The 24,779-nt window shown below is 39.2% G+C and overlaps 1 protein-coding gene and 1 non-coding gene across 2 annotated transcripts in view; both read left to right on the top strand.

Moving 5' to 3' along the window:
* The window catches only part of LOC131968296 (plexin-A2-like), a 104,929-nt gene that overhangs the window by 53,861 nt on the left and 26,289 nt on the right, over window positions 1-24,779 (top strand). Inside the window, exons 8-20 of the mRNA XM_059329109.1 lie at window positions 166-262; window positions 2,888-3,002; window positions 4,804-5,004; window positions 5,719-5,815; window positions 8,180-8,379; window positions 10,704-10,855; window positions 11,909-12,026; window positions 12,568-12,704; window positions 13,220-13,387; window positions 16,325-16,418; window positions 19,383-19,622; window positions 21,989-22,132; window positions 22,638-22,872. Coding sequence (XP_059185092.1) covers window positions 166-262; window positions 2,888-3,002; window positions 4,804-5,004; window positions 5,719-5,815; window positions 8,180-8,379; window positions 10,704-10,855; window positions 11,909-12,026; window positions 12,568-12,704; window positions 13,220-13,387; window positions 16,325-16,418; window positions 19,383-19,622; window positions 21,989-22,132; window positions 22,638-22,872 — 1,998 coding nt within the window. The remainder of the gene's footprint in view (window positions 1-165; window positions 263-2,887; window positions 3,003-4,803; window positions 5,005-5,718; window positions 5,816-8,179; window positions 8,380-10,703; window positions 10,856-11,908; window positions 12,027-12,567; window positions 12,705-13,219; window positions 13,388-16,324; window positions 16,419-19,382; window positions 19,623-21,988; window positions 22,133-22,637; window positions 22,873-24,779) is intronic.
* On the top strand, window positions 4,459-4,533 carry LOC131969233 (small nucleolar RNA SNORD69). The gene has a single exon (XR_009394115.1). It is a non-coding gene; the product is annotated as a small nucleolar RNA SNORD69 (small nucleolar RNA).

Below are 24,779 nucleotides of genomic sequence, written 5' to 3' on the forward strand. Positions count from 1 at the left end.
TTCACTCATTGTTTCGTTCTGTCACGCTCTCTCTCTCTCTCTCTCTCTCTGTCTTTTTTTCACTCTGTTCTCTCTCTTTCTCTCTCTCTCGCATATATTTAATTCCTTCTCTCCATCCTTCGACTCATTATTCTTTCCCTTTCTCTCTCTCCCTCTCTCTCTCAGACTGGGCTGGCGTAGAGCTGCGTCTGAACTCAAAGGAGACGGGTCAAATGGTCGCCAGCACGGAGGTGAAGTTCTACAACTGCAGCACCCATCAAACGTAAGTCCAGCTGCTGCCGCCGCCCCTCCCTCTGCCACCCCCAGCCGCCCTCCACTCTTTGATTTGTTCAATAGATGGAAGAGCACGGCTTAATTTAGGGCAATGATGTACTGATGCTCACAACTCCACTTAAGATCGGGCTGTTAGATAACCTCGGAGTTCAATTTATCTGACAGGTTTCATTTAAATCAACATGATGCGTTTGCCATGGCCTGTTTGTTTCGACTTTGCTTAAACTGGCAGTTAGAGGGCTTATTGCTCTCAGCTTTAAATACAAATAACTACAGTTTTTTTTCTGTCAGTTACTCTAAAAAAAAAAAAAAGCCCAATTATATTATAATGTTGCAGCATATATGCTCTCTTTATGAATACCTTATGCACATTCACACCTGGAAACTGCCTAATAGATGCACAATGTTTATAACTGTGCAGCTTTAATGATGCAACTGTGTGCTGTGCTGCAGGCCAGCATCCCCTGAATAGATAAGCAGCACACTCACACACCTCTTTTTGACTCGAATTTGTCCCAAATGGCCCCGCCAGAGAATTGTTTGTGTTCTAAGATATGAGACATTTTTCGATTTTTAGCCTTGCTCTGGTGCCTTGAGGGCAGATAAAGTAATGTAAATTAGAAAGGACTTTAGTTAAATGCTCATCTGTTTTGTTTTGCCAATATAAGCTCCCTGACTGGGCAGGGAAGCTGCTTTGAGCCATTATGCTAATGTCAACTGTATTTATGGCAACGGTAAACTATGACAGGAGGGTTTCTATCTGAATAGCAATTACAAACACTGCTATAAAGGTGGATCTTTTCTTTTTTTCTTTTTAGGATGAATGCCAATTAGAAGCATTTGTCGGCTTTAAAAGGCAACTTAGTCACAGCAGCAACAACGAAGGCCACATTTATACAATGCTGAATCTTCAAAGACCTTCAGTGATTTCTTTTGTCCTGTAGTTATAAAGTAGTAAAGTGATATTTCCTGTTTTAAGGTGTAACTGAGATTTAAATTGACAGCCTCTCATGCCCTTTTTACTAACCTTTAACTCAACCATGAATAATACTTAATAATAATATACTACCATGTAGGCCAACAAAGGCTGAATACAGGGAAATATACAATAAGTTAATTCAAGGAGGGAACCTTTGATTGATGCTGTATTCATAGCCAATCCCTGAAATTAGCCCGCAGTGAATACACATGCCACCTATTCAAAACGCTCTTTGACTGCGACATGAATGCCCTAATATAACCATATTAAGCCATTAGAGAGAAACAGTCGGAAGCTCATCGCATCCGCCCCACACCAATACAGCCTCCATTAGCTGCGGAGTGACCCCACGAACTCCTGTGATTAATATTTCAAACCGAACACACTGCTAACCCTGCACCTCTTCCTCCACCTCCCCCACTACCGCCGTCACCTCAGCATCACATCACCCTCCATAATTAATTATCTAGTGTTTGCAGCTCCCTGCCAGTCCGGTTCTATTAATACCCAACCCCCCAAATTTCTTTCTCACACACCAAAGTACACACATGGGCTCACGTTTTAATGTCCATACTGGCCCTGGGCAGCTAATTAATATCAAAATTTAATGGTGCTGCACTACATTTATTGGCATTTGTAGCTGCAGTGTTGGAGTGCTGCTTGTGGTTTTATAGTTTTCTTCAGGGTTTCATCTTATTGCATGACCAAATCCAGGAGAACAGGTTTCCACAGAGTATGGATCTGTTTCCTGCACAGTAGTACACCTCTATTATACACAGCAAAGGCTGTGATGCCCCCCACAGAAAAATAGGGCATGTTCAATTTTCGGCCCTCCAATTGCTCTGTTTGGTGTATCAACAGCTGTGCACCATCCATCTCTCCACTCCTGCATCTCTACACCTCTCAGTTCTCCACCCAAAGTTGTATCACAATCATCTCCCTGTTTGCTGAACAAAAATGTGATTAAATCCAGTCCAATGGGGTTGTTTCAGCACAACTCTAATCCACAACTGACCGCTGGCTGCAGTTCCCTGAATCGGCGCCAAAAGATGTTGTGCAGTTCTAACCATCAAATATTCAGTTGTCATTTTCACTCGAGATTTTGTATATAATCCAGAGCTGGACGGGAGAGATGCACTATTTTCATCGCAGTCAAAAATCAGATCGACACAGCAGAAATCTGTGAAAAAAACGCAATGAATTATGAAATGAAAAGGCAGGACAAGGACACTGTACGCCGTGTACATCTTTTTATATAACGCTGTTAAACTTTTAACTGCTGAGGAGTTCTTTGAGAGACAGGGACACTTGAAAAGCTACTCTGCTGCCAAGATTTCATGCTTAAGGTCATTTATTGTCATCTGAACCAAAAAAGACTACTATTCATCGCTGCCTGCATAAAAAGTGGGGACATCTGATCTTTCAATGAAACACAGTGACATGATAAATTCAGCAGAAAGCCATAATCCTTCATCAGTGTCCCCTTTTCAATCTTCTTCACCCCAGAGAGGAAGATGGATTAATCTTTTTTTCATTGTTTTAACATACCATGGAAATGCAGAGTAACTCAATATACAAGAGGCATTATTAGAATATTGCAGGTAGTGTAGTAATGTGTTCATTTGGCCCCTGCAGGTGTTTGTCCTGTGTAAACAGCACTTTCCGCTGCCACTGGTGTAAATACCGCAACCTGTGCACCCACGACCCCAGCAGCTGTTCTTTCCAGGAGGGCAGAGTCAACGCCTCGGAGGTACTGTACATTCCTGTTCACGTGCAGAGAGTTAACGTTTCATTAGCTGATTAAAGTGTAGCGTTCAAGAGCACCATTCATCTGTTCTTGTGACACTTTTATCTTAAAGGCACAATCCATGATTTAAAGGGAAAAATAGAGACCCACTAAAGAATCAGGCTATAAGAATACAGCCACACAAGCATCTCTGTGAAGACTTTTTTTTTTTTTGGCACAATGGTGCTTTGAGGAAAATGCTAACATCAGCACAATACCTAAGACAATAAACAAAAAGTACAGGACAAATTGATTAGATGAAAAGTCAGAGAAACACCATTGTTATTACGCATTTTATTAGAGGGATATGGATTTCTGTACCAAATTTCATTGCAATCTGTTTAATATTTACACATTACAGCCAGGACTGACCAATTGCTATTCTTAGAGCCGTGCTGCTAACCGAGGAGAGGCTTAAAACATGCAACAAATCAAAGATATATTAATGTTACCAGATAACACAAATTGAATAAATACATTGCCAAAAACGTACAGTACCAGTCAAAAGTTTTGACACATCTTCTCATTCACTGATTTTTTGTTTATTTTTGTATTATTTTCAACATTGTAGATTCATTCTGAGGAAATCAAAACTATATAAGAACACATATGGAATTATGTAGTAAAAGAAAAAAGTGTGTTAAACAAACCAGAATATGTTTTATATTTTAGATTCTTCGATGAAGCCATCTTTTGTTTTGATGACAGATTTGCAAACTTCCGTTATTCTCTCAGTCAGATTCATGAGTTTGCCACCTGAAATGGTTTTTAATTAACAGGTGTGCCTTGTCAAGAGCTGATTTGTGGATTTCTTGCCTTCTGAATGTGTTTGAGACCATCAAAGCTTTTTTAACAGTTTTGTTTACGACATAACTCCATATGGGTTCCATCATAGTTTTGTCGTCTTCAATATCAATTTACAATGTAGAAAATACAATACAAATAAAGAAAAACCATTGAATGGGAAGGTGTCAGTCAGTAGAGGGTTTTGAGATGGTTCGTTTTTTTCATCTGCGACTACTGAACCGCTTCATAAATGACCACCGCCCTGACAGAAGGGCGAGATGCAGAGAAAAAATAAAATTGCGTACTATTTCAGCACCGCAGACAGCTCCATGGATTTATTAACAACAGCACAGTTATGGCTAGAGTTCCAGCCATTGAAACTTGCACAAACCTCCAGCCAGATAAAGCATCAAGCGGTCAGGCAGACTAATTCAACAAAACGACCTCCGCCCTGTGCTCTCTCTGCTGCTAGGTGATGGAGAGGGGGGGTGGCAGGTTAACAAGGGGGATGCATTGTAGTCGTTCTGCTGACAAAAGGGATGGCATCACCCTCATGTTGCCTGCTAATACACTTTATAGCACGTGTTCACAACAGATCTTAGTCTTACATACGGTTTACTGTAGTGGAAAGTGTAACATGTAGCATATGAATGCAAATTACATTTGGATTAGTGATTTGTTTGCCCCATTAATCCCTGTGCTACATGTTCTTATGCAACCAGTCATATGTATTAACACAGATTACATGGAACAGAGACAGACACATAGATATGAGGAACAAGAAATAGATATTGTAGATACCTTCATCTGCAGATAGATAGCTCAGTTAAACTCTGAGGTTATGAAAATACTGCTTATGTATTATGCATAGGTAATATTAAAGCTCAATAGCAGGGCGAGCATGAATAAAGCATGCTTGTTTTTTTGTTGTGAATAGTATATGTACGTTATAGAGTGCGTTTGTATGTTGTTTTCACAGGATTGCCCTCAGCTCCTGAACTCCAGGGAAATTCTCCTGCCGGCCGGCGAGATTCGACCCATTACTCTGAAGGCCCGAAACCTTCCCCAGCCGCAGTCGGGCCAGCGGGGCTACGAGTGCGTGGTGCACGTGCAGGGTGTCAGTCACCGTGTCACGGCGCTGCGCTTCAACAGCACCAGCGTGCAGTGCCAGAACAGCTCGGTATGACCTCAAACACTCCCAGTGGGAGTTTCACAGCTGTCAAATGAGGCAGACAGCTTGGATGCTGTGTAGGCAAGGTACATAGGGTACATCAGCGAATACCGCCTGAGGTGTTCAGCAAACGGAGGCAGGAATGCAGAGGAAAGGGAAAGTGAGAGTGATGAGGAAAGGTGCAAAGCATTTGAGAGAAAGGACACCGACAGGGAAGGAGAGGTTCGGCTCATTTGAAAGGAGGAAAACCATAACTCAAGTACGAAGTACGTTCTTTTATAAGCTGCAAGTTGTCTGACTGACATCAAGGTGTTCAGCAGGCGTAAATGTGAACTCCTGGATAAAAAGTTGCAGGTTTGGGATGAATACTGGAGATTTTTTGTCGCACAATGCAAATCACAGGCTAAATTTCAATGCAGAGCGTACCTTGCTGCACTGTGACAATGAATGAAAAGGCCATTTTCCTCAGATGTGGATGATCGGCCACCCCAGCCAGAGTTTGCGTCCCTACATGTCAAAGAGGAGAGGAGCAGACAACCATGGCGGAAATGACAGATGGTTAAAAGCCTCGTCTCTCTTCTGCCCTTTCATCCTCTCATTTTCCTCCACTCTGTCTTTTTGTGTATCTTTTTTTTTACTCTATCCTCTGTCTGCGTTTGACTTTCTCTCTCTCTCTGAATCCACTTACCTCACCCTGCCTCACTTTCTGTTTCTGCTTTTCAGTACATGTACGAGGGTGTGAAGATCAGTGACCTGGCAGTGGACCTCTCCATCGTATGGAACGGCAATTTCATCATCGACAATCCCGAGAAGATTAAAGGTACCTCTGCCATCCATCACTGCCAGACCAGAGAAGTATAAAGCACTCAATCCACAGGGGATAGATGGGTCATAGAGGCCGCTCCAAGGCTCCCAAAGGGCCTTGAGAGAAAGTTCACAATAGCATGGAGTGTTATCAAAAAGCACCCAATCACTTGTGTGCCCTGGGAAGGGTGAAGGGTGAATCTTCATATTTGCTCAGTTTGTCTGCTCTCGGTTTCCTCTTCATCATCATGCAAGAAAAGGTGTTTTGTCAGCTGTCATTGTGGGTTGTACATTAAATACATCCCTGTTGCCAAGGCTACACCCAGTGATGGTCATGAATTTTAACAGGCCTTGTCATTATATAGGAAGGTTAGTTTATATGGGCATAAATATAGGCTACTTACAGGAGAGAGGATGCAAGAGACAGACTTCAAAGAAGAGGTTTATTGGATTACGTCTGCATTTTTTTTCTCTTAATACTTAGAAGAATGAATTTAAACAAGCATGCTTTTGGTGAATTTTATTGAATTCTCATGTCAACTGCCAGTTATTTCAGAGTTGACTGTAAAAACCTGCTGTTTAACCCTTTATCGGGCATAGAACTATATTTGGTAACTTCAGTGGATATCAAGGTCCCCGTGTCTCTCTGTTTGGTCGTAGAACCACATGGATTTCTTCCAGCTAATCAGCAAAGATCAGGCTACGTCACAGACAGTGACACCATGACATCTGACCAATCAGTATGATAATATAATAATATTTAGAGAAAAAAGTTGCAAATTTACTAGATTAAAGTGGCAAATCTACAAGAAAAAAATGTGCAGATTTACGAGAGAAAAGGGGGGAAAAAGCAACTTTTTTCTTGCAGATTCACCACTTTAAATCTCATAAATCTGCACATTTTTTTCCTCGTAGATTTGTCACTTTAATCTCGTAAACTTTTTTCTCAAATTATTACCCCCCTCCCCCCGGGTCCGTATGGGTTTTTTTTTACACATTCTGGCTGTATGTAATATCTTCCAATATTCTCTAGGGTTGAAATTTGGAATTTGCAAGTATTTCAATGAGTGCCCTGTTAAGCACATGCTGGTTGGTTGATCAAGATCCAGATTTAAAAAACTTAAAAAAGAAAATTGCTTTACAGACAGAAGTCCCACACTATCAGAGTTAAAGTTGACCAACAGCATGTTGAATTAATGGCAATCTGTTCCCGTTAGTTCTACTTTTGGGGAAATTAAACCTCCGTCCTGATTGAAGCGTCTGGAACTCAACATGTAAAAGCTGTTGAGGGTTCAAAATAAAAGTATGTGCCTTTAAATATCCCATACAGGTGCTGAAGGACAATAAAATAGCACCAGTAATCTTACAGCACAGCTTTACAATTATTTTCCAGTCTGTTGCTATATTTATGACTAGAAAAATTAAGGACAGAGTCAATAGAGAGCAAACAAAATGTTGTTTTTTTGTAGACCAACCCAGAAGTAGCATCTACATGGGGTCTATTGAGAAATTAGCCTACGGGATTTTTTCTGAAAATAAGCTCTGTTGCAAACACACGATTTTTGAAGCATTAATGTAGTAGACAGAAGTAAAAAACCTAATGTTCTGCTATAGAGAACTACACCACAGTCACACGACTTGAACTTCACTACCGTTAGCTTCAGATGATCTCTGACAAGCTAATCAGCTGTGAATCTGTAGCCTAATAAATTGTTTATGAACATAATCTACAAGAGTTCGCAAGAGCACTGAAAAACACAACTAGAGGCTATGAGCGAGAGAGTTCCTGTCTGTGTCCGGTGTGATGACGTTTAATGTCCCCGACAACCACAATAGTCTCATTTAGCCACTTGCTAGCAACCGCCTTTTTAAAGACACTTAAAAACTCCAAAAATAGTGTATTTTTCTAAAGTACCAAAACAGAAGTTACTTCGGTGATGCTGTTGAAATGCAACTTTAAATGTGCAAACTTTTCATTCTGCTGCACAAAAATTAAATTATCAATTTTATTCTTTACTTTTACTCAATTAAATGCTTCCGCCTTCAACTACTGTCAGAAATTTGCAGGAAACTGCCTGTTACAGATGGTAAAAAAAACTCACCTTAGGGAACTGTATGTTGTACATCCTTACTATGCAAATAAACATTCAAGTGTCCACTTTACAGGACAAACTACTCCAAAAAAAAAAAAAAAGAGAAAAAAAAGAAATATAAACCACTTTCACTTAATCCAATAGTAGCATGACCCCCTGCTGGTGCTTTTATATTTTATGGTTGACCTTTGCTTTTATAACCAATTTACGGCTGAATAACATAAAAAATGGCATGACATGACATTACTTGATATTCCTACTGACCAGATACCCTCTGTATCCCGCAGTGCACCTTTACAAGTGCAGCGCCCAGCGGGACAGCTGTGGCATGTGTCTGCGGGCGGAGAGGAAGTTCCAGTGCGGCTGGTGCAGCGGCGAGGGCAGATGCACCATGAAGCAGCACTGTCCTCCCATCTCCCCCTACGCAAGCCGCTGGCTGGACCTTTCTGCCAGGAATGTCAAATGTACCAACCCACGCATTACTGAGGTCAGTTGTTTGTTTGTTTGGGCTGCTGCCCAGTCAGTCAGTCAAGCCACTTGGCTTTAACATAAAGTGTATCTGAAGTTTGACATGCAAGTTTCTTTGGCCAACTAATTAACTAAGAATGTTGTTTCATTTAGAATAAGCAGTTTCTACTGTAGGGAGAGTTATACACGTTCAATCTTCATGCCAATTAAAACAACAGAGCTGAAATGTGAAATGTGGTTCTTTCTTCTCAGAGGCCTGGATTTCTTTAACTAAATATTTAATTTTTTTCTCCAACTTTTTCAGAAAATCTGAGTAATGAAAAGTTTTAAGTCGTGAACTTGGCAAATCAGCTGAAAGCAATCTTTAACACTGTGGAAATGTGTTCGGAAACTTTAAAGTTAAAGGCAGAAGGGAGGAAAAGTCTTATTATGGGGGTTTTGTTAGCAATAAAAAGCAGCATAATAGTATCATCACTGTGTAACAGTAACATTACATCAGTTTAGGGTCGATATGCTTCTCTGGTATTGTGGGAATAAACTCTAGCGTTATATACCGTAGTCTTGTTTTGATGCATACATATGTAATCATAAATCAATATTCTGTAGAGAGTATTAATAGCTTTTTATTTCCTAAAACCACCATTTAAGCTCTATGTTCTTTACTAAAAGAAAACCTTCCTGCTTCTTCAACCAGCCGTCTATCTGCACATCTTTTTGGATATTCCCGGCAGTAGCCACTTTATAATTTGCCGTCCAAGTGTCTGTTTACCTGGGACTATCTACATTTTATCCCACTCCGGCTGAATACCTAAAGTGCTTGACAGCTAAACGAATTCAGTCTGTTTAGAGAGTGGTGATGGATCTTTTATGTCACAAACTCCTGTTCATTCTCTTGAATGAGGCACAGTGGGTCAGGCACAGAGATGCTAGGCTCTTCCACTTCAAAGAGCCGCGAGCCTTTGATGTCCCCGTCACATTATTAGTGTTTCTGAAGGAGCTGCAGCAGAATGAATCAACTACCGAGTTGATGCTTGGGAGTGGAGGGAGTGTTGCTCCGCCGTTGCTCCTGTTCGGCTCTGCAGGTCCAAAGGTTTCCTGCTGGGATAGTTAACTTTACACGCTGAAAAGGTTTCTCAAGGTTTTTGCTTTTCACTGCATTATTCATTACAGTTTGTTTTGAATTATAGTGGATTCCAAGAGCTTTTTTTGAATAAACCCTGTCAGCATGTGACTTAAGGTAAATCTACTTAATGTTTGCATAGAGATTACGCAGGAACTGTGAGAAGTGTTTCTATAGATTCTGAGTCATTCAAGTCATGTAGAAACGCTGCGTCAAAGGCAGCTGGACTTATTTTAGATTCTTGAAGGAATCTAAAGAACTGAGAGTCTAAAGAAAGCCTTTCACCTTGCACTTCTAAGCCACATTTCGAAGGTATGGCACAGAATGTCTCAACTTCGCTCGCACTTTTTGGGGTTTTCCATCAGTGAAAGTTGTGGAAAGCACATGGGACCAAGTGCTTTTTTAGTACAACCTCAGTTTAGGTTTCAAAGAGCTGAGCCAATACTAGAAGGGGGCGTTATAACACGGAGAGAATTGTCAACTGTGTGACACAGCAAAAGGCATTTTTTTCACTCTCACTAGATTCAGAATCAACCCAATTTTTAAAAAAATGTCAGCCCACAAAACTACGCTCAGCACTTGTAGACATTCCTCTGGTTGTTGATAAAAGGATTCAGAGTGAGAGTCAAAGTGTTGCATGAAAGATGATGTTTTTTATCCGTTCATTCATGTCAAGGCAGTGTGAAGCTGCTTCACTATCTGCAGTGGAAAATAAAAAAGAAATAAAAGAAGGACCTGGTACTAAAAATGAGTCGAGCCATGAGTAGAAACACAACACTAGCTTGTGATGAGGTGTCATTTAATTAACAATTATTTTTTCTTACCTAAGTAAGTAAAAAAAAAAAAAGTCACATTTGCGGCCAGGGCTTATTCTGCTATAATAACACCCCATAATTGTATTCTTCTTGGGTTGGAAAACCACTTAAACCACAAGACTATTAAGTAAAACTGTAACTTATTACATTAAATTATTAATTTAAGAGTTAAACTGTATTTATTCTACACTTTTCTCCAATATGGGGAAACTCTGGGATATTTATACTATTTATACTAATTAGGAAATCATTATTATACAGAAACAGTACCTGCAGTGCAGGTTTTAACAGACAAATCTTTGATCCGTAATACGGTCCTGGACAAAAATGATGAGCTGAAATCTTAGAAGCTGTCACTCTTCATTAAATTTGTCATCTTTCTATCCCTTTCCTCTTCTTCCTACTTAGGTGAGCCCAGTGGCAGGACCTCTGGAGGGGGGCACACTGGTCACCATCCAGGGCCTGAACCTGGGTCTGTCTTTCTCTGAGCTGGAGGGCAACGTGGAGGTGGCGGGTGTGCAGTGCACCCCGCAGGAGGAGGGATACATCACTGCAGAACAGTAAGAGAGACTCCTCCCCTTCTCTGCCCAGACATGCATGGATTCAAACTGTACTGTACATACACATACTGTACAGATGCAAATACACACACAAGAAAATTCTCACATCTCTCATTCGCTCTCACACTATTTTTCTCACAGTCACTAGCAGAGCCTTTGAATAATCTGGAGCCCAGCGATGCCTCATCAGGTTGTAGGATTGTGTGGGGGGGCTTTGCATTGCTCTGGTGCAGTCAGAGCCAAAGGAAGAGACAGTCTTTGTGTCGTTGTCGTTATGAGGCTGTCGGCACAGCTGTAATTGAAATGCGCTGCATGTCGCTGACTGGAGGGACAATCTGTTAGCCATGTGTTTCTCTCACAGCCATGTAATGCGATTGGGCTCAGGCTGCAGGGACTTTATTTATATCCTTGTAAAAAAAAGAAAAAAAAGAAAAAGAAAAGAACGTGCCAGCAGAAAATTGGAAAACTCTCGTGATGTATGAATAGAAGGGATAGGCAGGGACGATTCATTGGGTGCTCTTATTGTACAGGGGAGCGCTGAGGTTCTTGCGCAGAGCGGTGCATCCGGCAGGGCCATTCATTTGGCACACACAGTGCTTTAAAACATGGCATTACAACTGTTACAACCATTAATTTCAGCAAGGGGTCAGTTGCTATAATGACTTATTCATGGCACACTTTATCTTATTGACCTGACAGGCAATACTGATTTATTGAAGAAACCCCTATGTTGTCATGGCAACCGGAGGTAATGGTGGGTGGCAATCGTGCTGAAGACGGGGAGGGGTGGAGTTTATCATTTGAGTTATATTGCTGTTATAGGTTTCCCATTAGGAAGAAAGATGGCCCTCTGTATTGACCCACAACTTCTATGAAAGTCTGCCTCAATCACACTGGCCAGCAGAGGCCATCTTCGCCCTGTGCCATTCATAACAAATGTGACACAGTGCAGTGATTCTGCTGTGTGTGTGACTTGTTTGTGTTATTACTTGTAGCACAGTAATTTGTTTTTTGGATTCCACATTTGTGTATTTGTATCTTTCATCTTGACAGGATCGTGTGTGAGATGGCTGCGGCAGCTAAAGGAAGCGCTCCAGGTCCAGTTAAGCTGTGTGTTGGCGAGTGCAGACCAGAGCTACGCGCACAGTCCTCCCAGCTCTACTCCTTTGTGGTAATTCTGACACTGAAACACATTTACTTTGTCCATTTGTTCTAATCAAACATCAAGTGCTTGCAATGCATTAGCCTGAACCTGATTGCATGTGATTGCAGGTGACAGCCCAGAAAACAATTTGATCTGTTTGTAGCTACAGCAATCATGAACTGGAGAGCAAAGCAGAATAAGACAATTGCTTTTTCTAAGCACACCTTCAAGAGATGTGCATAAGAGAGTTCATCATCATTATGATAGGTCTTTCTAATGGTTTGTTCTCTGTGAGCATTATTTTCATTTCATGGCTTATGAAATGATAGTTTATTGCACTCAAGCCAAGAAAGATTTTGATTACATACTGTATTTTCTAAAATGCTTTTTTCATAGGGGTAATGCTTATATTTTCTGAAGAAGCTGTCTAATCTACCTTTTAAACTATTCTTTTGTGAACTTTTAAGCGGGTTATTCAGCCAAGGCCGGTAGATGGTTAATGAGACACACTGTATTCTCTGTTTAATCTGTGCTGAATGAAACATTGATGAATTTTGGTTCTCCACAGACCCCCTCGATGCTGGCGCTGACCCCAGGCAGAGGACCTGAATCTGGGGGCACAAAGGTCACCATTGTCGGGGAGAACCTGGGCGCTGGCAGCACTGTCAATGTGTTCTTCGGTAATCAGACCTGTGAGCTGTACAGGTGAGTCTGATCATAACACAAGTTCCTGATGTTACATTAAGACTCATAATTCACAGACATTAAAGCGAGACTGCCTCGACACAATATCAAAGATTTAACATTCTCTTTAAAACACAGCAAGAGATCACTCTATTTAAAGAAGCACACTTAAGACACAATTAAGAGGTTGTGCGTTACATGAAAAGTCTTCGTAATGATTTGCGAGAAGGTGATGAAACCCACAGCGGTAGGTATTGTTCTCTGTGTATTTATAGATATCTATTTAAAGTTCAAAATGCCTCACATGGTAGGAGTCAGGAGGTTGAGGCGAGGAAGCCATTAGCTAGAGCACCCTCTAATTACAGTGTTCCATCCCTAATGTGTCTGTAACGAGGAAGAGATGGGACAGACTATAATGAATCCTCTCCCCTCGTGGCTCATAACTGCACCAAGTCGGGGATTTGCCGCTGCAGTAACGAGTGGGCAGAGTCACAATCAAAGGCATGAATAACTTGCTCTCTTGGTGCTCCCACCAGGAGGACCATGTCGGAGATTGTGTGCTCCTCTGCGCCGTCCGTGACCAAAGCTGGACCGGTGGAAGTGAGTTTGAGCGTCGACCGGGCCAAAGTTCCAGGGAGTCTGGCCTTTGAGTACATAGAAGACCCCACAGTCCAGCGCATTGAGCCCCTGTGGAGCATCACCAGGTGACATAAAGCAAAATCATACTGCATAAATGCGTAAATGGTTTGCACTTTGGCCTCATACACTGCAAAAAAGGTGTGTCTAAAAAGAAGATAAAAACACTAAATCTGAGGGAAATTATCTTGCTGCATGGACAGATCATTTCAGTTGACAAGATTTCTTAAATTAAGATTGTTAAATCTAGAAATAAGCATGTTGAATGCCTAAAATAAAAAATAAAAACTCTTAAAACAAGATAAATTATCTAACACTTCTAAATCTAAAGTTTTTTTTTATCTTGGTAAGAAAGAACTTAATTGCAGTGCACTCTGCTCGGGCCAGTTCATCGTTTCTTGCAGCTTTAATTTATCTTGTTTTAAGAGTTAATTTCTTATTTTAAGCGTACAACATGCTTATTTTTAGATTTAATAATCTTAATTTAGGAAATCTAGTCAAGTGAAATTATCTGTCCATGCAGCAAGATAATTTCCCTCAGATTTTGTGTTTTTATCTTGTTTTTTGACACTCTTTGTATTAACAGGGTTGCGGATTCGAATCTGGCTTGTGGCTCTTCTGTTTGGAGTTTGCATTTTCTCTCCCTGTGTCAGCATGGGTTAGCTCCAGGTCCTCTGGCTTCCTCCAAAGACATGCAGCTTAGGTTTATTTAGTGACTCTAAATTGCCCATAGGAGTGAATGAGAGCATGCATGGATGTCTGTCTGTATGTGTCAGCCCTGCCCTAGTCTGGTGACCTGTACAGGTAAACCCTGTTTCTTGCCCAATGTTAGCTGGGATTTGCTCCAGCCCCCTGTGACCCGAGTTCAGATAAGATTAAAGATGATTAATTAATTAGATAATGAAGATATTATGATAGTTTTTGGACTGGACCAGAGTGTGGGAGTCTTTACTGCATTTTTAGGGCAGTTTCCCTCCTCTCTTTTGATCTCTGTGTTTCACCGAGGGCGGGGCTTTGCACACACACACACTCACACACCAGGTGCGGAGCGGAGACAAAGGGTAGTTACAACTCAGCAGTCCACTAACTAGTTGCTCTTGCTACTATTATTTGCTGCAATGTTTCAACAATGTTAGGCTGTAAAAGCGTGGATACAGGCTGTAATTTAACCATTGCGTTCTACTAAAATTCAATGTTCATTAGTATTGAAGCTTCAGAGCCCAAAACATGGTATTCAGGACAGCCTGAGGAGTTTGCAATTGCTCTTCCGCATTCATGAGGATTTTGTTGTGATATTATTACCTCGCATAGTCCCCAGGCATGGAAACTTAAGGGTTTATAAAATTGACTTGTGAGTACTGCTTACATGCAAATTGCAAACTGTAGCAATCAACAAAAGATTTTTCCTTGAAAATTGGGGATAAAATTGTCAGTCCTGCGTGGCTTTCACATGCTTATGGGTGGCAAGTGTGGTGTTAGTTTTGATTAGAGAAACATGTAATAATGAACGTGAGAGATAGTGATCTCATTTTGCAAATTGCAGCTTAGATGTTGCAAATTTGATGAACCAGGCCCCTGTTTGATTAGAGACCCTAAGTAGGTGTGAATGGGAGTTTTGAGCTGCTCTTGATATTGCACTGTTTTTCTCCTTTACTGTATTTCTAATTCATCACATTCAAATCCATCGAGTGTAGTAAAACAAACACTGTGCATAATTTGCAAAGCTATTTCGAGGAAGCCTAACATCAGTGGTACTCTGTGGCAAACAGAGACAGGTTGACGCACATACGCAGAAGTAAATGTGTGTTGAGCAAAACAGAGGAGGACACTGTCTATCTATCTTGTCTTTTTTCCTGACTCTCTATTGTAGTACCATTAAATAGTAGCTTTCTAGTAGAGTAGTAGTATCAAATCATTTGAAACCCCGTCCTGCCTACATGCCGTGGCCTGCCCAGTGCAGATTATCATGACGCCAGGCAATCTGTCAGTCAGGCAGCTATTCAGGTTTACAGGGAGAGTGATGCAAAGAACTGAGGTGTTGGTTGGTGGTGAGGCTGTTAGTTATAACAAGGTTGTTAAGTGATATCAAATCAGTGTTCACAGCAAGATGACTAATATAAACAAATGGAAATATGTGTATTTTATCCATGCTGCATTTCACTGAAATATTAACACAGATTTGACATGAATGAGTGTTTGAGGCTGCATAAACATTTCTATCACAGCTGAGAGGAGTGATACCTGTATTCCACTAAATAAAAGATGGCACTTAATTTGGTTTCGGTTGGGATTACCCAGCACTATGTCCCTGCAGAGTAGACTTCAGAAAGACACCCTGGCCCTCAGCCTAGTGACAGGAGGAGCTTTGTGGAGCTGCAATCAAGAGCCCTCATCATGAATGTGCAGTCCCACTATGTGGCCCTACAAGCTTAGGTACCCTTTGAAGTGTGAGAAGAGAAGGATTGGCACTCAGGCTGGCTAGACTGGCCAGTTTTTTTTTTAAACAATTTTTTTCTCTCTTATATTTTGGCCCTTCTTTGTCTCTTCTTCTCTACTTTCCAGTTCCATACTAGTTTTTTAAGCTCGCGTTGCAGCGCAGGTTATACAAAGATTAGAGAGGGTTGTTTATTTTAATCACATCTAGCACAGATATGTAAACAAGCAGCACCTGTATTCATGCTATGCCAGCCCCACAGTCATGGATGAATATAAAATAGCAGCCAGCTGGTTTGCCGTTTGATCTGGCTCTTCTGCCCAATAACAAAGAGCGAGCTACCATGCCAGCTATACCTCTCCAAACCTGCATTAATGCAGTTTCTCTTGGAAAAAAAGTGGGCTTTGCAAGTTAAAAAGATTGCTCTCCGTGCCGCTGTCACTCTAATTAAATCATTGTGGAAACGTGGTTTGCATTCATATATAGGTTGAAGTGGAGTGCTTGCATGTGCACTTGTTTGACCAATAATTCTTGTTAAATATGTATAATCTTGTTCTTTCCTTGCCAACAGTGGACACACCACCCTGACAGTGACTGGAACCAACCTGGATGTAGTTCAGGAGCCGCGTGTCAGAGTCAAATACGCCGGCCATGAATCTGTCAATGTGAGTGTGACAACCGCTAATAAACTGCACTCGGACTTTTATTGATGTTGCTTACTCAAGCTGATGGAAATGTCACAGTAAAGTTGTCTTTATTGATAGTTTGCTGCAATTGTAAAGTGGTAGATTTAAGGCTGTGGTCAATTTGCTGCTTTTTGTTTCTACATAACGATCTGTGGTGACATTTTTGTAAAGAATTCGAGCAGTTTTGTCACAATCCTGCTTTTTTTAAGACTAACGATAGGGTGACAGGTGCTGGTTTAGTTTTGAGTACAAAATATTAAAGCTACAGATCTATAAAAGTGTGAGAATAAAAGAGTGTCTGCACTACACAGCCTGCAGGATGGAGAGCAAATAAACCAAGAAGAGCTTGAAATACTACAGCACAATGTAATAAGCTATAAAATGTCGGATGTAGATATGAATATACAAAAGGGCGAGAGAGAGGTTGCATAGAGAGAGATTCTTTGTAAAATGAGATTTTTTAAAAATGACATGAAAGTGCAACTCAGTTTTGGGAGGTGATTTATGGTGCAGATTCTGCTTGCATGAGCTCCTCGGGCAGGTCACTTCAAAGTGATTGATTGTTTCGAAGTGTTGGGGCCCCGGTGGCAGAAGTCCAGTCACCTTTAGCCTCCATTTTTCCACTTTAAACCGGTCAGGGAATTGCCTAAAGGATGTGAGACTGCACACTGACTGAAGGAGGGTCAAAACTTCTGGAGGGAACTTTCGGCTCGACCTTGAAATAGATCAATATTTTCTAAAAAACAAGTAAATAGTGAACAGATGCCAGAAATGGAAAAAGATAACTTGCTTGTCGGTCGATGTTTAAAGACACATTTCAATGATGCAAAAGAAAGATAGAAGATGAAGTAAATATGTTCTGAAAGTGTTAATGGCTTTGTCTAGACATAGTCAGTTTGAGGAATTGTTTGAGAGAAATTGCTTTGGGAAAAATGTGCATTTTTTTGGCCCAGCAGTGGACAGAAACATTATATCTAAAGATAATGAAGCTCAGGTTGAAGAAAGTGAAAGAAAACCAGGAATAGGCTGCTGAAAATGTAGGAAACTTTAAATGTTATGTGTTTCAAGAAGAGTTTTTTGAATGCAGACAATGTTGTGTGTGAGAGGTATGCCCCGAGCTAATTAAATGGTGCATTAATGATGCCAGCAACAGAATTTGAGCCAGTCAATTAAAACTGCATGTTTTACAGTGTCACTGGCAGCACTGAGATCTAAAGGGATTAATGGTGAACTTTAACCCGCCTCAGCTGCTAAAAGAGGGTCATTGGTAAATTTAATGAGGGCAGTCTCTCTATCGCACATATCTCAGAAACATCACTGGGATTGCTTTTAAAAAATGTTTTGAGTCACAAAAGCAGTTAATTGACTTGAAACAACTTTTTGTGAACCTTAGATAAAAAGAAAGCTCAGAAATTGGCATGAAGCCAGGGGAATTTAATGCTCTGCTTGATATTTAGATGGATTTTCAAGAACGGCAGGAGAAAACTGAAGGCAAATGCCAATCCCAGACAACTATTGGCTATTGATAACGTACCGATAACTAATCACACTTAACTCGTCACATGACAGAGTGATTGGTTTTGTTAGAGATACAGGAAAAATGGTTTAAATAACCAATAAAAATATCCCATCCAGTTATTGACATATGACCAGGAATGCCTTCAATGTTAGTACTGTAGTGTTGCCACATTGGGTTGGTTTCCCTCCATTGGGGCCACTTTTGATAATGTTGGGCGTGGAAAAATAACAATGGGCTGAAAGGGAAAATTTGGACTGCTTTTCTCAACATTTGGCAGGGTTTTACATACCTTGTAAAACATCAACAACAAGCTTATGTTATGGCCAAAAAGACACACAATTGAGTAAGCTTTGGTGTGTCCACTCACTCATATTATTGACTCATTAATTTTAGAAATTGAAAAGATTCACATGAGTTGTATGCAGTCATCATTAAAGATGAGGGAGGACCTATTTACCTTGATGTTATCATAACAGATTATTATAATTATGTGCTTGTGCATTGTGCAATTTGTGTATCTGGTGATCTAACTGCTATTTTGTGGGTGCAAAAGACGATTTATGAAACATTTTAATGGTTTTATTGTTGGTTATTTGATGCAATATGAAGCGTTGTAGGCTTATGATGTGTTTTTTGTTGTTGCATAGGTAATGGTTTTATGGTAATTTGGCAAGGTTTTCATTAAATCTGACATGTTTTAAGCTGTGTTTGGGCTGGAAACTGTCAATCTGATCTGGCAACACCGCAGTACTCTACTGTAGCAGTCGACCATTTACTGGAAGAGTGTCAAAAACACCAGACAGAACATATGGATGAGAGGTATATGTGCAAATAATACTATAGCACTTAATGAGAAACAGTGAGACATAAAGATATCCTAATGGTAAGATGATGTGGGTTTAAACACCACAGAAACCATCACTATGTTTATGTTAATACACAAGTTAAGGCTCCATAAGACTCACAACATCTGGATGTTCAAAATGACTGAGAATCATAATTATGAAATGAAATGAGACATCTGTTCAGATCTATTCCACATAAATGGTTTCTAGGTTTATAAAAAATACAAGGGGCTGTTAATGTATCGCCTGAAGGTATTAACATGAGGTGAAATTAAGATTTAAAATTATGTTTTTAAAAGTGAGAGCACTGATATCAAAAGACAGTTCTAAGGGTGAGATATTGACTCGTGAATTTCTGCTGGGGATTTCAAAATCGACATTTTTTTTTTATGATTAACCTGTGAGCAGATGAATTATTTATGCCTTTCAATAATTTATGCAATTATTAATCATGCAGCAGAAACACTGAGTCACTACATCATTAAATATGTGTTTGATGATATCTACAGTCTGGTTTTTCCTAAATAACATCACACCAGGTCTGCTGTGACGTGTGTAACTGGTTTGTTTCCTCTCTAGGTGTGCAAAGTGCTGAACACCACCACCATCAGCTGCTTCGCCCCCTCTCTGAAGGCGGAGTACACCGCAGACCAGGAGACGATCAAACACGTGGACGAGTTTGGCTTCGTCTTCAACAACGTCCAAGCTCTGCTCACTTACAACAACACGAGCTTCGTCTACTACCCCAACCCGTACCTGGAGCCCCTCAGCCTGTCAGGTGTTCTGGAGCAGAAACCTGGAGCTCCGATCATACTCAAAGTACGTCAGACATGCTAACGTGGTTTCTGTTTTTGATTTCCCTGCAGGAGAAACTGAGGAAATCTCAAGTGTTTTACTCTCAGGCATGGACATTATATATGTATTTGAATATTAAATACATAAGACCAAGTCAAATGCAATCTATACCCTGCACTTACTGCTCTCCCGTCATTTAAAAGTAAATTCCCAACCGGGGCAGCCCAACCCCCCCATTACAAAATACATTGACAAGGGTAGAAATAATAATTTTAACCTGTACAAATATCCAGCTTTACCTCTAGATACACAGCCAGCCTGAGGAAGGATCATTTTATTGCTTCTTAAATTATCAAAAACTGTTTCCAGCTGTGCTAACATAATGCTCATTGGATTAAACCAATGTGCCACTGGAACACAGGACTGATGGTTGCTGACAATACATAATACATATTTCATAAGAAAATCAGCCGTTTCCAGCTTTAATAGTCAATTACCACATTAACAATGTCTAGACTGTATGTTGGTTATTTTATTTTATTTTATTTATTTTTTTTATTGTGTTGTCTGATAAGTGCCAATATGAAATTTCTTTTACATAATGTAGAAAACAATGCTTGTGGTGATTAAGATTTGGTAATACTTTTTTTTTTGGTAATAACTTTTAATTGTTACTTATTATTTTCCTTTTTTTCACTTCAGCTTCACTTACTTATTCTATTTTTGTCAGTTTTCAATTTTCAGTCAAAATAATCACAATTAGATATTTTTTCCAGTCCTGTGCTACACACAATATTTCTAAACGTACATTTATTGAATTAATTTAAATTCTTTACCGTAAACGAACAACAAATAGAGGACTTTCTCTGTTTGTCTTAAAAAACAGAACTCCTGTGTCACAAAGAGGACACAAACTACTTCTTGTAGTTTCTGGAAGAGATTCTTCCATCTGCCTTTCACTTTTAGTCCATGTGCAACTGCACAGCTTTACCACTATTTGCTGCGGAGGAACAGCACGGCAGATTACTTTGCATCTTGAAGCAATCTGCCTCTGTTAGGTAAAATAATTTCGCTGATTTCCTTCCTTCAAAAATCAGCTGCTCACAGTGTAGAAAGCACCGTAAAACATTGTCTGCCAGTCTTCTCCCAGAAGATTGATTACAGTAATTATACTAATGCCCCCAAATTGCATGGTAATAATCTAGTGAGAACAATATATATGATGCTACAAAACGGAAACTTTGTAGGAACAACAGACAATATTCCCATTAGTGTATCTCTCTCTCTCTCTCTCTATATATATATATATATAGATATATAGATATATAGATATATATATATATATATATATATATATATAGATATAGATATACTACATATAGTGCCTTTACAGGGGATAGAATTTGAAAAACATTCTCGTCTGATGCCTCAGGCAAGATCTTGGTTTGCTAAGGTCCCAATCAATTACTGTGCAGTTTTTGTTGTTTAGATATATTGTTGTTTTTGCAGTTTAATATTTTTTGTCTATACTTTGTACCTTTGAACTATTTTATTTCATTATTACCTATTCCATAATTTTATCTATTTCTTGTACCTTTTTATGTTTTAATTCTATAGACTTTTAGATAGATGGATAGACTTTCTTTATTTTCATTGCACAACAGTGAATCCTGTAAATACTGTGGACTGTAACAATAAATATATCTATATATATAAAAACTTGTATACAAATAAAAATAAATATAACAGTGTCCGAATATGTACATGAAAGATTGCACCCTAAAAGTTAGCAGCATTGTCGGAAATATTGCACAGATGATTAATTGCACTTTACAAGTGGGGTTATTTGGTATTATTATTATTATTATTATTATTATTATTATTATTATTATTATTATTATTATCCTATTTTATCTACTTAGTTTCACAACCTTTTATTTACAATTTATTTAGTTTTTATTATTTATTTATATGTATATATTTATTATTTTCTGTTGTTTATTATAATGTCACTTATTAAAAGTCCTATGTCAGGAAATGTTTAAAAATGTTGGTTTATGAAATTATTAAAATGGTATTTTTTTTAGATTTAGATTATTAGTTGTTGTTTTTTTTTTTATTTAAATCTCTTCTTAAAACATACTTTTATCGGAAGGCCTTTCCTGATTTTACCTGAACTTTACCTTTCCTAGAACTGTCTTTTAATTGCACAGAACTATGTCGATACTCTAACATTATTTTTATCTGTTGTTTCACGTCTATTTGTAACTTGTCTTTGTAAAGTACTTTGTAACATGCATTTTGAAAAGTGCTCAACAAATAAAAATTATTATTATTACTATTATAAAAGTTTAAAAAATATAAATATTGCTTCTCTAACTGTGCTGCAGGGACGTAACCTTGTGCCCTCTGCATCTGGTGGAGCCCGGCTGAATTACACGGTGCTGATAGGAGAAACGCCCTGTTCTCTCACCGTGTCCGACACTCAGCTGCTCTGCGAGCCACCAAACCTCACCGGGCAGCACAAAGTCCTGGTACGTCTAAAAGACTTTCTGCCTATCTGGCGGTTTTCTGCCCCGTCTGTGCGTCTGATTTCCTGTCTGCATGCGTGGATGTGGGTCACAGTCTGTAGGTCAGTGTTTGTCTGTACGTCACTGTGTTTGTGGGTCACTGACAGCCTCTCTGTTAGTCGCTGGCTTTCTGTCATTGTCTGTCACTCATGGTCTGGTGGGCTCCCAATTACAGCACATTGCCCTGCAGAATTATTGACAGGCACTCTTGCAAATAATGAGCAAAAGAGCTGTAAAAAGCTATAAAAAGAAAGCTGGTGTGCCTGGAACTTTTATAAATTGTTTTCATCAAAAGGCAATTGTTCAGGAAAATGGTCCATATCTCTATTGTATTTGCCAATTTGATTCAGCAGCAGCAACGATTTGAATTCAGGCCAGCCTTTTCATTAGTGATTTTCTTTGTTATTTCAGTATTTTCAAAACGGCTTTGAAATGTTCTGCTTATGCCTGTATTATTATTATTACTCAGGTCCAAGTTGGAGGACTCCACATCTCTCCGGGAGAAGTTCATATCCGGTCCGACAGCCTGCTCACCCTCCCCGCTATCTTCAGCATCACAGCTGGAGGAGGGCTGCTCCTCATCATCGTCATCATCGTCCTGCTGGCCTACAGAAGGAAGTCGCATGAGAACGACCTCACTCTGAAGCGCCTGCAGATGCAAATGGACAATCTGGAGTCCCGAGTGGCTCTCGAGTGCAAGGAGGGTGAGCATCGTAAACCCTGTTCATTAAACATCATGTTCCCAAAAGGAAGTCTAATTTCTAGTTGCATTATAGCACAATCAGTTGCTTCGAATGATGCATCTGGTGGCTTTGTTAACAAAATCTTTTATTTGAGTGAAGATTTATTTATCCATGTATATTAGCTGGTAATTGAAGGGTCATTAATAATAGTTTTAAGAAGCATTCTAGTAAAAAACAATGTCAAGACTCAAACGTAATCCCTCTCAATCATCATTTGAGTGTGTGGCAGCATCTGTATCTGTCAATGACGTGATCTAATCCATTGTCAGTTGGTGAAACTAGTATTTTTTTTTTTGCATAAAAATCTGATATCTGTATACAGGAAAACAAAATTGAACTAAAATGAGAAAAAAAAATACAATCCACGTTTCCATTGCAACATTATGGTATATAACAAATTTTACATAATTAAAGTATATTTTATATACTTTTAATTATAGTATATTTTTAATTAAAATAAAGTAAATGTAGAAATACTCAGAAATATGTTTTTTTTAAATGAAGTAATTATAAGTATAAGTCCACTCAAATACACTGTAGGTGGAAAAAGTTTAATATTCTTTTTTTTTTTTTTTTTATTGTTTGAAAATTATTTTGTCGCTACACAACTGACCCATCTACAGAGACCCAGCCCACTGCCTGTATTTTCTTATTTTGTCGTGTGCTGCACATTTCTGTGCGTCAACCTTTGGGCCTCATTTAGGATGTGTAAACTAGACAGGAATAGCATGCAGGGTGGACATCTGATACTGAGGCACATGTAAACCCTTTATCTCTGATAAAAAGCGGCGGAAGTTGATGATTTTTGATAAGAGTGTGAAGAAAGTGCTCACTATTACGCCTCATCTCGCTTCTCTACTATGTGCCATCTGTGTGTCAATTTCACTGACACACACACAATCACACACTTATACATGCAGCAACAGGATGAAGCTCAACATTCACACAAAATCCAGCAATGCAGCACTCTCCTGCAGCGTTGTGTCGTGGTCAGTCTCTGCTTTGGAATGTAATCAAAGCAAAACATCAGAAAACAATGTTTTATTGCTCTGATTCACAGCTTTGTTCTTACTAGCTCAGGGATGGGGAACTGGAGGCCCGGGGGCCGCATACGGCCTGCACCCTCATTTGAAGTGGCCCTCAGTACAACTGCATGCATTTGAGCATGAAATCTTAAAAGTGCAGTGTAAAAATGCATATTGTATATATATATATATACAATATGCATTTTTACACATATTGTATATATATATACCGGATAAGCGGAAGAAAATGGATGGATGGATGGATATATATATATATATATATATATATATACTATATATATATATATATATATATATATAGTATATACATATATATACAAGCCATCATTTTTGCATTTATTTTTTGTAAAAAATATCTCCAACAGAAATATACTGAAATATTTAATGGTAAAATCTTTTATTCATTTATACAGTATTTTCTTGTCAATCATATGGCAGAACAGCGTTTCTTTTGATGGAAAAACTTTTTATTTTTTACAGCAAAATATGGAATAAAATGACAATCAACAGGAAATCAACAGTGCTAATATAATTTTACCATAATATTACAAAAAGTTGCACCGTATTCATTACTGTAAAATTCTGGCAACCACAGCTGACGCTTTTTTACCGTGAAAACTTACCGGTTTTACCGGTTATTTTTTATTTGCGTCAAACCTTTTGTATTCCTATTTATACTGTTATACATGCATTTGAGCATGAAATATGTTAAGTTGCTGCACTGTAAATATATTTAAAATTGCAGTTTCATCATATCTGGTTAAGTGCACAGTCCTATATGTGGCCCTGTGGTAGTGTCGATGAAAAACTGTGGCCCCCTCA

The sequence above is a fragment of the Centropristis striata genome, chromosome 3 (assembly GCF_030273125.1).
Source record: "Centropristis striata isolate RG_2023a ecotype Rhode Island chromosome 3, C.striata_1.0, whole genome shotgun sequence".
Lineage (NCBI taxonomy): Eukaryota > Metazoa > Chordata > Actinopteri > Perciformes > Serranidae > Centropristis > Centropristis striata.